The sequence below is a fragment of the Onychomys torridus genome, chromosome 8, assembly GCF_903995425.1.
Source record: "Onychomys torridus chromosome 8, mOncTor1.1, whole genome shotgun sequence".
NCBI lineage: Eukaryota > Metazoa > Chordata > Mammalia > Rodentia > Cricetidae > Onychomys > Onychomys torridus.
This window is the reverse complement of record NC_050450.1, coordinates 74,012,208-74,029,726: the sequence shown is the minus strand read 5'-3', so window position 1 is coordinate 74,029,726 and position 17,519 is coordinate 74,012,208. Positions and strand designations below refer to the sequence as shown.

Genomic DNA, 17,519 nt, shown 5'->3' with positions numbered 1-17,519 from the left:
CAAGCTTCCTTCTGATACAGGGTTTTTTTGTTTTGTTTTTGTTTTTGTTTTTGTTTTTTTTCCCCCAGGAGCCCAGACAGAAGGCCCAGTGCAATTCGGGTCTTCTCCTGATCGTTCAATTGATCTGGTGGAGGAGACTGAATATTAAATTCCTCTTCAGGCACTGGGGATGGGAGGGTACTATGAAGAAGGCAGGGGCTCAGGAGCTGCCCCAATTCTGACCAGATGGTTGGGTGGGAAGGCTGCTTGTCTGTGAATTCAACTCCTCCATTAAAAATTCCATCTTAAAGCACACCTGGCCTAGTGGGTTTCCTTCTCTGGGGTCTCTGAGGTAGGGGTGAAGGAAGAGGGGCGAGACCTGTGTTGGCCTCTTGCTAGTTCACGGCACTTTTCTGTTGCCAGGTTCCTGTCTCCTTGTCACTGCTCAGGTCCAGACAGGAAAATGGGGGGAATGAGAACAAGAATTCAGGTCAAGAATGGTGGCACATGCCTGCAGGCCCGGCTCTTGAGAAGTGGAGGCAGGAGGATCAGGGTTATATTGGCTCCATGGTGAGTTAGAGGTTAGCCTGAGCTACCTGAAACCAGGTCTCCAAAGCAAAACAAGAAAACCTAAGAGCTTATTGGCTGAGGTTTCAGCCAACATTCACAAGCTACCCAACTTTTAGCTCACAAGCTCTTTCTACCTTCTGAGTTTGAGAGAGAGAGAGGTGATTCCCAAGTGCCCTAAGACAAGGTCACAGGCAAGGGCAAGCTCTGTTCCTAGAGCAACTCAGTAGACATCAGAGGCTGGACTGCCCTCTGTGACCACATGGGGAAGTCCAAGCTTGGCACCTCCAGAAGTCATAGGCTCTGGTAACAGGCAAGAATCTTGGAGACTGGACTGGTCTGACTTTCTAATGGGAAGGTTTTCCTTGCCTTTGCTTCCCAGCATGGCTCCCCTGTCACTTGTACACAGTGGGGGTGTGGGTGTCAGGAGCAGCTGCCCATAGTCAGACCCACAGGACTTTGCACAGTGTTTGGAGAGGACTCTGACCCCAGCAACTCAGGAATGGACACCAATTGCAGCGTGATTTATTGGACAAGACGTGCACTTTTGACATGGCCTCAGTAACCACAGTTTCCTTCACTGAACAGTACAGGACCAGGGTACAAGGGCTTAGAGATACGACAGACAATTCTCCCCATGAGCCAACAGGGAAGCAAGGGGCTAAGGGAGCCTCTTTTCTTCTTCCTTCCCTATCACTCTGGGCTTCAGCTCACTCCTGTCTTGGAAGGAACTGAGCAGGGACACCTGGGGGCAGCGTGCATCAGAGCCTGAAGTGGACTAGCTGACAGTGTCCACCAAAATGCCTGGCCGGACCATTCAACTTCTCCCCACCCAGGCCCGAAGATCTGGCCGCTGTTCCAGTCCCCCTGTGGGTACAGTTAAAAAATACAAAAGCGGATCCGATGCGGGACATTATGTGCAAAGAGAGAAGGGACCGAGCTTCTGCAGTCTCTTGGCCACAGCCCCCAGTGACAGGAGTGGCAGAGGTCGGGGTGTTCTGGAGGTCTTTCCTCGTCCAGATAGGATGAGCAGCTCTTGTCACTAAGCTTAGGGAAGGTGGGGTTGATGAGAAAGGAGCAGGGCCTGAGAAGGCTAAGACCAGAGGCGTGCGGGGCAGGGTGGGGTGGGGGTGAGGGGTGGGGGGGGGGGGGGGGGGGTGCTTCTCCCAGTCCCTCTAGAGCGGGCCAGCCAGTCAGAAGCAGGCGGCTGGTGCCTATGGGAAGCCAGTGGGGAAGAGGCTGAGTGGCTGGCTCTCGTTGGTAGGGAGCGGAGATCGGTAGCCATCGAAGTTTCTTGGGATGCTGCCACTGGTGGAGCCTGAGCTGTTACTCAGGGTCTCGATGCTTCCCTCTCGCTGAAGTTCTGCAAGACAGAGGAGAAGGCCAGGCTTGGTCAGAGTGGGCTGGAGGTGGGGGGCACACCCTGGATCTGGCTGCTCACCATGAAGCCCCACTGTGGGCCCACTCATATTCTTTTGCAGGGAGGCTCGTGCCCACCTGCTCTCCATATGGGCCAAGTGGCAGCTCAGGTCACTGGGGAGGGGGGTGCTCAGTCAGGGGGGAAGAAACCCCCCGACCAGCAGACTCCAGCTTTTGATTTGTTTTTTTCTCCCACTGTGGGGAAGCCTTAAGGCCACAAGTTTAGTCTCCTGATGTCCTGTGTGGACGGCACTGTTACTTGAGAGGTGTAGACCAGCACCGGCACAGGCACAGGCACTCATACTCAGACAGCATTCCCTCCAGTTTCTCAGGTGGGCAGAAGAAGCCAGGACAAGGGAAGAGGCAGCCTGCCTATCTGATCTGTCCTTACCTGACCTGTTGCTCTTCTGGCTGACCTGGCCCCGAGCTCCATCCCAGCTATCCATTACTCCCCTATTCTCACTCACAAAAGCTACCTGCCAGCCAGGCTTGAGCTTGCCTTCTAGAAAGTATGTGCCTTCCCCGTATAATGGGCTCCTTGGGGGAGGGGGCGGGAAAACCTATTCCACTGGGGAAGAGTCCCCTATGTGCATGAATATTTCCTCTCAGCCCCGCTGCAAAGTCTTCTGGAGACCCACAAAACAGATATGCTGATCTGTAGCGTAGCAAGGTCCCCATGCCCTAGTTCCTGGACCCCCATGCTGCCATTCTGGAAATGGCACAGAGATCTATCTTATTTAGCTATGGTAACTTTAACTGCCTCATCATCTCTTTATCCAAGACAGTAACTGGGGCAGGCAGAGGGCTGGGAATAGGATTCCCTGCTTGCTGGATTAATTGAGTGGTTTTCCCAGGGTGGTCAGTTCCTGTTCCCTCTGCTCTTCAAGCACATGCATGAGCAGTTTCTGGAGTCATTTCAAGCTCAGATGTGACTTATACCTTAGCTTCTTCCTCTGAAGCCTGTGATTATAGAGCTTTGCTTGTCTACCGCAGGAGTGCAGGATCTCAGGGCTCTTACTCGAAACGTCCAGGTATACCCAGCAATACACTGATCTGATATGTCTTCAGAGCTCAGTATCCAGCCTGTACCCACCCCAGGCCCCTGCCGCCATACACATGCAGCACAGCTGGCTTTGGTTAGGGAGTGAGGGGTCATGGCCTGGGCTGGTCATCACCAGTCAGCTACTCCACACTCTGAAGGCCACACTATCGCCCAAGCTGGACTACCTAACAGCAGCAACAGCCACACAATGGGACAGGGAAGTGGTTAACTATGCCAGTCATGTCTGGACCTGAGCCCAGGCTAGATGAGCACACCAGGACATTATAGCTTCCCATCAGGTTGTGAGTAGTAGAAGGAGGGGGCCCGGGGACACAAGCTGAAGGACTGAATGCTGGCTTTCTATGGGGCCTTGGTCCCGGGAAAGCCCTGGGATAACTGTATGGACAGAAAGATGAGGCAGGAGGCTGCTCAGAACTTCTCCTGTTTGGTTTTTCGGTTCACCTTCACATGGGGACCAGGCCATTGTGCCACTAGAGGGGAAGGATGAGAGAACAAAGGGAGGGTCCCGAGCATTAGTGAGCAAGCAGCAGGCTCCAGTGGAGGTCCTTCTGCCCCCACAAGCAAGCCCAGGAGTTTCCCAGAGAAACCCAAGGACCCAAGTAGCTTTCCGAGGCTCATGCCCTCCCGCGCAGCCATCCTAGCACTAGGGGGCGCTGACAGCAGGGCCAGAAGGACAGGAGAGTGGCAGGCAGGCAGCAGCAAGAAAGGCAGGGGCCTCCTCAGGACACAGATGGGACGCAGGCCCAAGGAAGACCATCCCAGATAAAGGAGCAGGAGAGGCCATCGGTAAGGGGAGGGAGGCTCCTCTGCAGCAGAGGGAGAGCCCCAAAAGTCTTGATACAAAATGCAACGTATCCACACTGCCAAAGAAGCTGAGGAATCCACAGCCCAGGCCCAAGCTTGGCAACCCATTGTCCCTCGGCATAGGCCCCAGCAATACCCCCAGCCATCTTGGTGACTCCGCCACATGAGTCTGAGTGGACGCACCCCATCCATCAAATGACAGTGCAGGGACAGTTGCCAGAGGGTCACAAGATGGATTTGCTCTCTTGGAGGCCAGGCATGGCTGAACTGCCTGGCTCAAGCTTTCTCTTTGTTCTTGAGGCCTGGGAGAGATGGGCCCAGACAAGCTTCCTCCTTGCCTCCATATACTAAGACTTTGTCTCTTTCCATATTGCTCTGGTTAGTCTGTACTGGCCACGGGGTCCCCAGATGTCCATACTTATCCACTGAAAGCTAGGGCGCTCTACAACACATTTTGTTTCCTCCACTTCAAGACTGTTACTCACTCCTCAGGGTCCCTACGCATCAACTCCCTGGCACTACCAAATGGCTGTTCACAGCCTGACGCTCCTGTCTGGCCTCACTGGTGTTTTCTGTTTGAATGAGGAGCATGTATGGACAGCTTGAGGCCACTGGGACCCAGAATGCCTACTCATCTCTCTAAGCTTTCTATGGGTGTCCACTCTTCTGTGAACCCAGATGTGCACCACAGAGCCTATAGGCCCACTGAACTCCTAGCTAGGCGCCCTGAATGCTTCCAAGTGCATTACTGCCCCACCCTCACCCCTGTCTCCCCAGCCAACACACACACACACAGGAGGCCCGGCCCTGGTAGGGGGTGTGTGCTATCTCATCTCTGCTTCTCCAGTCACAACCCCCAGGACTGAAGAGTAGCTTGCGCACCAAAAAAATACTTTCTGCAATGAACGATGTGGTAGGGAGTCATGGGGCCTTTCTCCAGCATGAACTAATCAGTGGCAGAATCAGGGGCTTGGCTGGTCCTGGGACAGTCTGTGGGGTGCTTTCCTATGTACCTGTTGACAAACCAGACTCTCTTTGTCCCTCCAAAGACACAAGAGTGACAGTGTGTGGGAAGTGAACATGGAGGAGGGGTAGATACACACTGGATCCCCGCTCCGACTCAGCCCACCCAACCCTCGGAGCAAGTGGCGAGCGGAAACGTGTGGCCTTACCTTCCTCCATCCCGAACGCATGCTTTGTTACTGTCGGGTTGTTCACGGACGCTGGGCTGTTGGCATTGTTTTTTTTTTCCTTTTTTTTTCCCTTTTGAAAAGAAAAGCATTGAGGAATCTTTTTCTTTTTTTCCTTTGAGAGATATGGACAATGATCCAGAAGGACACTGATCTCCACAAGCAGAAGGAGAGGGTGGAGGGAGGTGCAGGGGTAGCACACAGGAAGAGGGCAGTCTTGCAGTGGAACTCTGCTGTCCAGGACACTGACATGCACGTGAGGCGGCGGGAGACGGACCAGTCTTGGGGTGGTGGGCCCAGAGGTGGAGGTGTTGTGAATCTTTCAGTATGGGATGGGGGAAGAGGAATCGCGCAGTGAGCATAACATACGGGGTCCTACGACCCATGCAGTGCCAGATGGGGCCCCATGCAGGCGGGGTGCTGGGAGAGGAAGAGGAAGGCGGCAGGCTGGAGAGTTTTCGGGGGGATCCCTGGACATTGTGACTTAGTGGCCTGGCCTTGCCTCAACCCCCACTCCCATCCCAACCTCCCCAGCTCTCAGCAGTATGAGTAGACTCCTGATGAAGCCTAGCAGAAGCCGGCCAGGGCCAGGCAACTAGAGAGGTTCCCCTGGCAGCATGGAGTCTGGCCCACAGGGCAGTTGGCTATAAAAAGCTTGTTCTCCTGCCCCCCCCAGCCCCCCAGCAGGGCAGGACATGAGGAGGAGCCTTGAGCAACTGCTTGGGCTCAGACTGTGCCCTCATATTCTCCAGGTGACCCTGGAAAGTAGGAATGATAACTCTGTCTTGCATACAGCAACACCAAAGACAAAGAGGAAGCCACGAGCCCTGGGTTCACCCTAGAGAGAGACCTGGCACTGGGACGGGCCACAGGATGCCAGACTCCAATGCCCACAGCTGCCTGTGTCCCCGGCTCCCGACTGGTCTTGCTAGAAAATAGGCTTGTTACTCTAGCTAATCCCTGATGGCACAGGCTGGGATGGGCAGGCTCCAGGGGACAGGAGGGGACAGCAGGGGCAGCAGTGAGAAGGGGGAGGCCTCTGCTCTCACAAAATAAATAAGCCTAAAGAGGAGGAGGCCTTGTCTGCATGTTATCCCCCCACCCCCCAATTCCACATGGCGTCTGTCCAACTCACAGGGCAAAGAGAAGTGTGGCTAGCCTCTCAGAAGGATCCCAGTCACCTGGGAGCATCTGCAGAGGTACACACATAGAGGGGCCATACTCAGTCTCTGTGAGAAGACAGGCACAGCTGCCCCTGTTGTTCATCCTACACAGTGGGTAGGGCCCCTTGGCCAAGCCTGAGTTGCTGTGCTATGGTTCTGGGTGGGAGTGGATGAGTGAAGGGGTGTTGGGGGACGGCATGACTTTTCATGCATTAGCTAATGCATCACGATGTCTGGCTCCCCATTCTCTGGGGAGGGGGAGACACTGAGGACACCAGGCCTTAGTGAGCTGTGGCAGCCTTAGTGGGAGGGGGCTCCAGCAGAAGGCCAAACATGAATTCTGTCTTGAGCTGGGCATCCTTCAGGTCCGACTACCTGAAGTCCGAGCCTTCAGAGGGCTCCTGGCTGGTGCGGCATTGTGGGGAGCCCACGTCTCCAGGATCCAGAAGGACCCCCTTGGACCTGCAAAGGCAGCGCTGTGTGTGTTTGGAAGAGGATACCCAGGGCCCAGGCTCAGCCTTGGGGCAGTTTTGGGACTTCCGCCACCACAAAAGATCTGCGGGCCCCACTACTGGCTGCCCCAGCCGGCCTTGGCTCTGTGTGTGCATGAGTGCCAAGATGCTGCTCATTAAAAGGATTAGCGGAGCACTTTTATTAGGTCCTGGCTGTAGCCACATACCCTAGTCCTAAACTAACCACCCAAGCTGCCCAGTAGGAGTGGGATTAGACTTGGTAGGAGGAGGAGTCTGCCCCTGCTGAGGCTCTGGCCACTTCCTGTGGTGAAGAGGGGTAAGCTCTCCCAGACCGTCTGACTCAGAACTTCAGCCTGAGAAGAACGGCAGGTGGGTAGGCCCATCTACCTGGGATGGAAGAAGCAGTCTAGGGAAGCTGTTAAGAGCACAGGCTTTGGCCACCTGCTTCCTGGCGACTTTGGGCAGGTGCCCTGGGTTCCTGAGCATGAGGACAATGTCTGTTTCAGAGCTTGGCTGTAGGAATGGAATTAAATAATGCATGGAGAGCGCATCCCAAAGTGCTTAAGGCTTCCAGTCAGCAAATGTGAATTACTATTATCGTTGCAATGGAATTAGTCTCTGTGATTATCCCCAGGACTTCAGGGGCCCTCTCCAGCCTCTCCCCAACCCCCGTAGGTGGCCCTGCCACCCAAGCCCCCACTAGCTCTGCCTCCACTGGAGCCTGGGCAAAGATCCTTTCTTTTTAATCAAGAAATGGTCCAGGGAGGAAGATGGCAGATTCGTGTTTACAGCTTTTCATTTCCTGCCTTCCTCTTTCTAAACACCCTCTCCCAAGATGGAGAATAAATCCCTAACCCTGTTGACATGCATTGATTTTTGTGTCCCTCCTGGGTCTCCCTCCCGGCTCTCCCATGTTAGTGGGGGCTGTGGTTAAGACCCCCTGCCTGGGGTGGGCTTGGTGGGAGCTCAGAGCAGTGGATGGATATGGAGAAGCCAGCCAAGTGCCCTGTCTTGCCCAGTGCCTGGCTCAGGAAAGATTTACAAAAAAACAGCTCTCAGTTCCTTCTGCTTGAGGGTTCTTGAGTGGACAGGCAGGTGTGTGTTGGGTGGGGAAATGGGGTGTCCTTTCACTAAGAAGTCAGAGTGACCAGCATTTTCCCTTGAAAGGATAAGTGAGGAGACCAGATGACCACAGGATAGTTATAAGTTCAGCAAATTGGTTCATTTGGGTTCTGTCCGAAGCAAGCCATTTTGTTAACAGGAAGCTTGCACACCGGGGCTGGAACTAGCTAGGCAAAACAGTACAGAAAGGGAGAGAGGAAAAGAGGAAGGGGGGCGGGAGACAGAGACAGAGGCAGAGAAAGAGAGACAAAGAGAGAGACAGAGACAGACAGAGAGGCAGAGACAGACACAAGGGTAGATGGGAGGCCTGAATGTTTCCTGGGGCTGAGACCCAGGCGGCTGGCCCTGATGTCATCTGGGAGGGGGCTGGACCTGGCAAACATGGTCAGGGGTTGCTTGCCTTATGAAGCTCAGGGCCTGTAAACTGCTGTTCTCTTGGAGGGTAGCTACGGAGGTAGAGGCTTGTTCAGTGGGGTCACAGATGGTGTTGGCTGAGATTGTTGCTAAATTGTGATAGCACCACCAGAGACCACACTCTGGGCTGGAGCCAGCCTCAGCCCCCAGGGTCCCTTTTTTTAGGAGGTTAAAAGTACAGCAGTTAAAGGAAGCAGCCTAGAGGAGACAGCTTTCCCTTGCACTTAGCACAGCTCCCAGCTCTGAGGCTGCCTGGCTCCTCGAGACCTTCCTTCTGTGCCTCTCCAGCCTTCCTTCCCATCAGGCTTCTAAGCCTGCAAAGATGCCAATAAATAGTAAAAGGGCTTCCCATCCTGGTGAGCTTTGGAAGGGCTGGGAGCTAAGGCTAGTTAGTGGAGACTGAGAGAGGCATCACCTTTCCCCTCCAGCAGGGTCTTTGGTACTTCGCCAGGCTCGCCTTCTCAGAAGCTGCAAGACTAAGGTTGAAAAGGCTCCACCTATTCAGATCACAGGAATCCTGGTTTGGAGACGGAAAGCAGGGCTAGCTCTGGCCTGCTCTTATCTCCGGGGCTTAACACCTATGTCTGAACCCAGATCCTTGGCTGGCTGACGCCAGTCTTCTGGTGTCTTACTACACACAGCCTGGCGCCCTGAGTGCTTTTGGAGTGCAGCTGCCTGGGGCAACAGAAGCCTCCTTCCTGGCCAGGTCAACCCTCAGGACACCCATGAACACACTCGCCTTTCTCTTTGCTCAGCTTTGCCCTGACTCTGATGTACACTGTGACACAGACCATCACAAGGGAATGGGCTAAGACTCTATGGCCTTATCTTGTCCCCAGGCATCAGCTACCAGGGGTGAAGGCAGATCTCAGGTGTTTTCAGCTCGGGGAGCCTTGTCCACAGGGCCACACATGGTGACTAAAAGCCTCAGCTAGTAACCGTGGAGAGACTGGAAGCCCAAGAGAACTTGGATGCTCCTTGGTGGGTACCCATCGTCTTTAGATGGTGATGGTGGTGGCAGGAAGGGACAATATTCAGGGGGACAGATAGACCAGGAGAGCTCTGCTCTAGTTTCAACCTGATAAAGAGCCCCTGGGAATTCGGTTCTCAACAGCAGGGCCAGACAGCTGAAGCCCTGGTAGGCCCATGGGAGAGGGGTGCATGGTGACGGGGACATAGGTACACTGGAAAGCCAGAGGAAGGAGGATAAGGTAGGGGTGTGCAGGGGAGGGTGAGAAGTCTGGGAGGGAGGAGTTCTCAGAAGGAGGCCTCTTGCAGAGAGAGTCCTGTCTTGTCCCACGGTCTCTAGCCTCTCTGCTAGAGCTGACTCAATGTGTCTGTGTGCATGTGTGTATACATGTGTGGTGCGGGTGGGGCACTGGGGTTCCAGGCAGATGACGGCATGGTCCCACTCTCCTGTGCAGCCTGAGGCGCATGAGGTTGGTGGGCGGGGTCTGTTTGGGGGCTGGAGCCTACCCACCAGGAAGGGAAAGTCTTGCACCACCATCCCCAGGAAACTCACACCATCTGAACTTCCCTAAGTCTCAGCTTCCAAGGTTAAGATAGCAGGACCCGGAACCCATGCCACATCCCTCAATACTCAGTGACCTTCCCAGCACCCGGCATATTAAAGTAACTCTAAGTCTTAACCAAAGCTGAATCCATTCCGTAATGGGAGACTATGAGGAGACAGAAAAGGCAGAGCTGACCTGGCTCATCTTCCCCTTTGAGGTGTTTGGTGACTGGCTAACGTCAAGCTTCAGTGGGCCCTGACTGAGTCTCTACAGAGAGCCATGAGGAGAAAGAGTTGTGGGAGGGATATCACTCTGGCCTGGAGCTGTCACAGAGTGCTGAATAATCTGGGCAAGTGACTTGCATCTGCAGACCATGGGGGGACAGTGTGCTCTAGTGGTGTCCCGGGGTGTGAAAGGCTCTCAGGAGATAGGGCACAATACTTAGAGAGCACCTTCAGCAGGCTGAAGGACCTGCAGTGGGCATCTCACCCAGAGAGAAGCAGAGGGCCTTCGAGCACCAGGCTCTGAGCCTTGGCAGAGACCATTTAAGGCTGACTCAAGAGTTGAGCAGCACAGACACCTATCTTTGGTGGTGGAGAAGGCCAGGCCCCATGCTATGGCATGACTTCTTGGGGTGGGTCCTAATGAGGGGCTAGAGGAGACTCATAAACTGGACATGTGTGTCCCATCCCACACAGTGCTAAAGAGGAGACACTCTGTGGGGACCAGGTGCTCAGCAGCTGGTGCTCACCTGCCTGCCTCCTGAAGTCCAGCTACAAGGCCTGGAGGCCCCAGCCTAAGCTGTCAGACAGGGTACTTTCTGAGCCAGCTTCCAGCCTTAGGAGATAGCACAGAGCCTGCAGACCACAGGAGAGATGCTACGCTTTGAACACTGTTGACCGGTGGGGGCTGGAGCCACATCTGGCTCTCATTTAAATGTCCAAGTGTAATTAAATTTTCTACGACGCAGCGGAAGAGTTCGGTAAGAGGTGGCTTTACCCCCTCTCCATCAGGGCTAAGAAATCAGTTTCTTGTTCCACCAGCCGACTAACCCTCTTTCCTGCGGCTGGCCTGTCCTGGTCAGGGAGGGCAGAGACCTCCCATCCCCCTTCTACTTGTCTCTGTTCTCCCACCCCCCACCCCGCCCCCACCCTTTCCTTCTTTTGGCACAGACTCTCACTGGGTAATACAGGCTGGTCTTGAACTCCTGGCTTTGGGGATCCTTCCACCTCAGGCTCTCGAGTAGCTTGGACTTCAGGTATATGCCGCTGTGTGCCACTCCTCTGATCTACCTTCTAGAACATATGGGCTGGGGCCAGCTGCAGGCCCCACTGCGGGCTCATGGGTTGGGGCAGTGACTGACACCATTCCTGCTGAGAGGCTCTTCCCCAGCCCTGCGGAGGAGGAGGCAGACACTGTGGCTGGCTTACCTCAGTGATGCTTGTCTCCTTCCACTGGGAGACCTGGGTGTCCTCGAATGCTGTGCTAGGGGAACCCCTTCTTTGTAGCCCCTTGTGATAGGCAGTGCTTGAGAGCAGTGATTCTGGAGGTGCTGGGACAAGAGACCATCTCACCCTGTACCCTGGTCCTAAAGCCCTTGCAGGCATGGCAGGGTGAGGAAGGGACCTCCATACACTTCCTACCCCTCACTCTGTGACCTTGGGACTGTTGCATGGGGGTGCCCCTTCCCCAGCTCTCCCTGCCCTCATGACAAAGGAGGCATCAGTCCACCAGATGGGAGCGAGAGTGATGTCTGAGCCATGAAAGGAACGCCTCGGGCCTTCATCTAAGAGCTTGCAACAGCAAGGACAGCAAGATCTGAGGAAGATTGCCCTGTTCAATACCACACCCTCGGGGCATCTTCCTTTCCAGGCTCCTGCTTAGGACCTCCCCACAGCCAAGCAGAACGCTCCTGGGATGGCTGTTCCCCAGCCTCCCTTCCCACCCGAGCATCTTCAGTTTATGGCGTCTTTTTACTCAGGGATTTATGACTTTCATGGTAATGGGTTCCATTCTATTTCCTCTATGCCGATATTTCTAATCATTATGGTGTGGCTTTATGAGCATTTCTTAATAAGTGGAGGTATTTTTTCCCCTTTGAAACAAACTATCCTGTGAGTTAATGACTTCTTGTGGGTGTGGATGCAACCCAGAGACAAATGGAAGTTGGGGAGGGGATGACAAGGGTTGGGGCTGTGCAGAATCTTCTAGATTGAAAAACAAAGCTGCGCTGAGGTCCCTTTAAAACTCTTGGTTAGCTCCCATATTAAAGGCTCACTAACTACTCACAAGCAACTAGAACCGTGCACAGACACATGTGGCATTTGTGGGCGGCATGGTGCTCACCTGGAGGATGGGCAGGAAGCTACCAATCCTAGTCTTTTTGTATTCGCTGCCAAATGTAAACTTGGCCTTGGTAATCAACTTAATTTTTTGGTGGCATTTAGGTTAGGACCATGTGTTTGGTTGACCCAATTCCCTGTCCAGCGGTCCTGTGCTAAGTCTGACAATAGAAATATATCAGGATGAGGCCTCTGTGGTCCCAGTCATAGTCTCAACCTGTGCTGCTGAGCCTGCCTGTGCGCCTGCGCCATGGCGGGGCTGGGGGTGGGGGGGGGGGAGGGCTCACTTAACTACAGTGGTGGCACCCTTCCCTGACTGCGGCCCAGCGGGGCTGATGTGGCCCTGCCTTTGTGCTGGTCTCAGAGGCGGGCTGCTGGTGCCGGGCCCTATTCATTATTCAATTCAGCTGGCTCGGACGAGCCTGTCCATTTGCTCCTATAAGAGGGGCTAACAAATCTAGAAATGCAACTCCACTTTGGTGTATTAAGATATTGATCTGCCTGGCGAGCAGAAGTGCATTGTCCTGCCAGCCTTCCCGTGGGCAGGAAGGGGTTAACCAAATGTTTATCACAAGGCTGGCTTCAGAGTTGAAAGTAATGTGATCAGTAATGAATTTTGTGTTACATTAGGTTGTATAAATGGACAGACAAGCGCAGACAACAAGTGGCCAGGAGTCGGGGCTAATCTAATGATGTAAAAATAGAGACAGCACCAATTATACTAGGGGCCAGCTCCAGGCTCCTGCAGGGACTGTAAATGAATAGGTACAAATCAAATTACTCACTAATAGACGCACTACAAGAGGGGCAGTCAATGGTAAATGCATTAGAGCCCAGTGACCTCTCTGCTCTGCACAGCACAGTCCCAAAATTTGACTTCCATCTTCAGAGTGGGGGGTGGGGAGTGGCACTCTCAAAGAAACTCTTGTTGGGTGAAAGATGGCCACCAGTCCCTGTCCCAAACCAGTCCCCTGCAGAAGAGGTCTCCTGTCCTAGCTGACCTCCAGTGCTTTCCTGAAGCCTGAGCCCCAGGGGAGGGGAGACACCCATGTGAGGGACATAAAGAGCATTGGGACCCAGCCTTCTGTATAGGCAAAGACAGGAGGTTACATACCCAAACACTTCACAGCCATGTGTCTCTCGGGGGTGCTGTTTTTGACTGCTACGTCAAGGGCTGTGTCTGCATTGGAAATAAAATAGTTCTTTAAAGAGGATCATACAGCGGACGGACCTTCTAAGAGTCCAAACAGGAGTTGAGATCAAACTGAACAGATATCAAACTCTGGTTTGAGCACTGATGGCTTTGCAGGGGAGAATTAATTCTGTGGTCTGTTCCAAGGTCCAGCACATCTCTATTTCTCATTAGCCAAAGCTAGCGATCTCCATCCCTTCCTTCTTCCTCCTCGGTCTCCATGGACTGAGTTCCTCTATTCCTGCCTGCTTCAGGGGTGGGGAGGGAAGGATGAGGATGCCGGCCCAGGCTTTAGGGCAGTTCCTTGGATTTTCTTCCATGGTCCTAAGGATTTAGACAACAGGCCTGATGTTCAAAGCTGCTCGACACTTGCTGCGCTCCTTTGGGAGGGCTTGTGGACTCATGCTCAGAGGTAGCCCTGGATCCTCACAGTCAGCTCTTTGTGGCTTGGGGATGAAGGAAGTATGAAACCAAAGAAGCTCTAAGTCATCCAAGGACCAGTCCAAGCCCATGAAGGTGTAGTTCAGAGGCTCGATTCACATTCCCCCAGCTACCCTAAGGCCAGCACCACACATTTGCACACATGAGTGGAGATGACATTGCCAGTCATGGCCAGCTGGGGCCTGGAGACACAGGGAATATGCCAATATAATGGGCACAAGGGAGGTGAGGGCACAGAATGGAAAAAGTCAACCTGAAGGTTGAGGTTCCCCAAACTTGATTAAATGCAGAGGGGTGAGCTGCAAGCTACTGAGCTACAGTAACAAGACACATGTTGGGGGTGGGAGCAGGGAAAGCTCTGAAAACTGGAGGATTTGGCCAGCACACTTAAAACTGTCTCAGGCAGTGGGGCCTGCAGGTTCCTGGGGCCAGGAGCAGTGCAGGAAAAACAGGCAGCAAGTCAATCAACCTAAGCAGGAGGCCTGCCTGCTGAATCTGCAATAGGCAACCCCAAATGTCTCACGCTTAACGCAATCAAGGGTCACCTCTGGCCTCCCTTTCCTGGGACGGACCTGTTTCCTAGCCTATGGCCCCTTAATCATCTGAGAAGCTGGGGCAGAGGAGGAGGTGGGTAACTATCTCATAAGTGCTTGCTCTGCCTTGCTGGGACCTCACACCTTACCCAAGGGCCAGCGAGTAAAGGTGAAGTCTCTAGCAGAGGAGGAGGGACCAAGAGAATCCTCCCTTGGGTTAATGATTTACCCAGTGTAATGGTACAGGGGAGGCCCCTGGCAACAGTCCTGTAGCCCTCCACCCTCTGCCCAAGCCTGCACATGCTCCACAGTCCCTTTCCTTGGGGCAACATGTGGAAAGGGTACACCGGAGAGTCACCAGAGAGGCCACACTGGCACTTCCTCTTTGTTGACAAGAACCAGCATGCCATGGGCAAACAGGACATGTGCGGGGAACTCATTAGCCCTGGACTCTCGCTGTGGTTCCTCTGCTGGCTGCAGCTCCAGAGGGACAGAAGAGAGGGGCAGAGAAAGCAACCCGGCTGGAATCAGTTCTAAGACCTGGCCTGGAACTAACAAGTGTGTCTTTTAAGAAAGATAATTATTCCCATGGCTTTGGCTGCCTTTCATTTACCTCTCAGAGGCCACAAAAACCCAATCAGTCATTCAACAAACATTAACTGAGGCTCAGCTTGGCATTCATCCCAGGGCTGCATGCTGGGCAAGGAGAACTGCTGGTTAGAGGTAACAAAGATGAATCAGATTGGGTCCAAGGAACAAGAATTGGGTCAAGATGCACCCACAGTGCTATGGATAAGGAAAGAGTGGAAGGACCCACGGAGCTGGTCTTTCCCCAGGTGGCATGTAAAAGACCGCCAGCCACAGCTTGTTCATGGGAAAGTCAATAAACAGCCCTTGCCCAGGGCCAAGCACCCTGAATGCAGCTGGTATGGAGAGGTTTTCAGAGAGACACACGTGGACAAGGAGGTGAGCTGGCGAAGGAGACTTGTGGGTTTGGTCTAAAGAGATGACTGTGCAGAGGGGGTGGTCTACTTCAGGGTGGACCACTGTTCGAGGGAGCTGCAGTCACAAGCCTACAGGATGCTGGGGGGACAAGCTGAAGTGGGGTGGGGAAGGTGGGCCAGGCAGGAGAAGGGGGCAGGGAAGGCCTGTAAGACATTTAAAGACCATGACAAGAGCCTAGGCCAGGCTATGAAGACAGCTGGCATTTTGGAAGTAGGGAAGTGACTTCAGCCTCCCTGAGAATGGGGTCCTCTTCCTTTATGGGGGTCCCCGTTTTTTTTAATACAAAGTGGTCACATTCTGAGCAGGTGAGACTAGAAGATGCTCATAACTAGACACTGTTGTTTTAGAAACAATGTTTTCTGTGGTGATGTTGGAGATTGAACCCAGAACTCTGTGTGCGGCAGATCAGCATTCTACCACCAAGCTATGTCCCCAGCCCCTTAGTGCCTTGTTTTAATTCTTTTTAAATGTAATTTCAAGTACTTTATCTCTTGCTTTGGAAGCTAAAGAGAGGAATAGCTAACAATCTGGCAGAATTGTGATGAGAAGGATATTTACATATTGGATGGAGTCTCCTTAAGCCTGCCCACCCTGTTTTGAGTGATGTGGGTGATTTAGACTATTGAGTGCAGTGTCCCGGGTATAGTTGCCATGATGACGGGAAGCAAGCACTCCCAGTATTTCCTGTTTCACTCCTAAGAGATGAGTGAGAAGGGCCCAGGGCCACATGCATTCTTCCATTTCTTGAATCCAAATCTCACCAGAAGAGAAATATTGGTTTTCCCAGTAGCAGCAGCTGACATTGGGAGCTGAAGGGACTCTCATGAGTTGGCCTTTGCTCCTGGTGGAAAATAGCTAGGAACAGGGGCTAGGACACTGTGCTGGGACACAAACAGCAACACCCACAGTGCCATCCTTGGGGCTGCAGCCACCCACAATCCCACAGTTGTCTTTCCCTGCGGTGCAGGCCTGCTTAGGACCTGCTGGTGGGACAGGCTGTGTACGGTGGCTCTGGCCTCTGGGAGCTAGTCTCCTCTTGCACCCTTAGCAATCAGGGCATCTGTGGCTTCAAAGTGCAGTTTTGTTATTAGATCTGTTGGGGCTTGCATGCCCAGTGTCCCTTGGAGGTTCACATTTTGGACACTTAGTCCCTAGCTGGTGATGCTATTTTGGGAGGTGGGTCCTAGCTACAGGAAGTGGTTCATTCTGCTTTTCTGCCCTCTGTGAGGTCAAGGACCTTCCCCATGATACACTCTGGCCACCAAGATGTTTTGCCCAAGCAACCATGGACTGCCCCCTCTGAAATCATGAGCCAAAATAATTTCTCTTTTTTAAAGTTCTCCTCAGTCTCTCACAGCAATCAGAAGACTAACACAGTGTGATGATTAATTTTACTAATCAACAGTTTTAAAGTCACCTAGATTCCCTCTGGGCATGTCTGTCAGGGTGTTTCCAGGTGGGTTTAATTGAGGAGGGAACCTTCTCATGGTCTGGGGTTCCAGACTGAATAAAAGCGGGAAAGCGAGCTGAACATCAGCATCCATCTCTCTCTCCACTTCCTGAATATGGATACAATGTGACCAGCTGCCTAACGCTCTGTCACCACGCCTTCCCACCATAATAGATGGCATTCCTTCCTTGACCAAGAGTCCCAATAAATCCTTCCTGCCTTTAGCTGCTCTGTCAGCAATGAGAAGAGTGACTAGTACATGCAGCATTCTAGAAAGACCACACCCCAGGCTAGGGAGAGAAGCCTGAGCCCGGCCTGCTTTAGTTACTAATAGGTCCAGGTAGGAGCTGGGGACAGGAGCAAGAGAGGAAGAGACCACAGCTATTGCCATCCCTCCCCCAAGGCTTTTGTCACTCCCAGACAGGAACCATGGCTTACCTCCTCTCCCCTAGTCTGGTGAGGAATGTGCCAATCTTCTATTGCAACTAGAAAGAGGGTGTGTGGGGCCACCCAAGAGGCCACTGAGAGAAGACACTGAAAGAAGTCTTTCTTTGTAAATGCTATAGAAGGAAAAATCCAGGGTCCACACAGACAAAGCAGGGGAGAAGGCCCAGATACCTGGCTAAATTACCTTGATGATGGTGGCACTTTCCGATGCACTGGTTACTTAGGGGAAATGGGCAATCAGAGGCACTAACCAGAGATGCTCAGAGTCCTTGGTAAGAGAGCGGGACCCAGTCTAGAGAATGTTGGGTGGGATGGATCACACTCTTCTATCTGGAGAAGGGAGGCCAGGAGGATGGAGAGACGGCAGAGTGGAGACTGGGCCACATGTGCTGCTACATTGG

At 53.2% G+C, this 17,519-nt stretch overlaps 1 protein-coding gene across 8 annotated transcripts in view; it reads right to left on the bottom strand.

Annotated features, from left to right (window-relative positions):
- Nucleotides 1–1,042: 1,042 nt before the first annotated feature.
- Nucleotides 1,043–17,519, bottom strand: part of Bcas3 (BCAS3 microtubule associated cell migration factor) — a 502,893-nt gene continuing 486,416 nt past the window's right edge. For 2 of the 8 annotated variants that reach the window (XM_036195475.1, XM_036195477.1), the window contains one exon: nucleotides 1,043–1,909. In XM_036195475.1, coding sequence (XP_036051368.1) covers nucleotides 1,761–1,909 — 149 coding nt within the window. In that variant the 3' untranslated portion in view covers nucleotides 1,043–1,760. Of the gene's footprint in view, nucleotides 1,910–5,004; nucleotides 5,096–5,273; nucleotides 6,648–13,164; nucleotides 13,231–17,519 lie in introns of those variants that run through there. The other 6 variants (XM_036195474.1, XM_036195472.1, XM_036195479.1 and 3 more) reach the window with 6 other exon arrangements.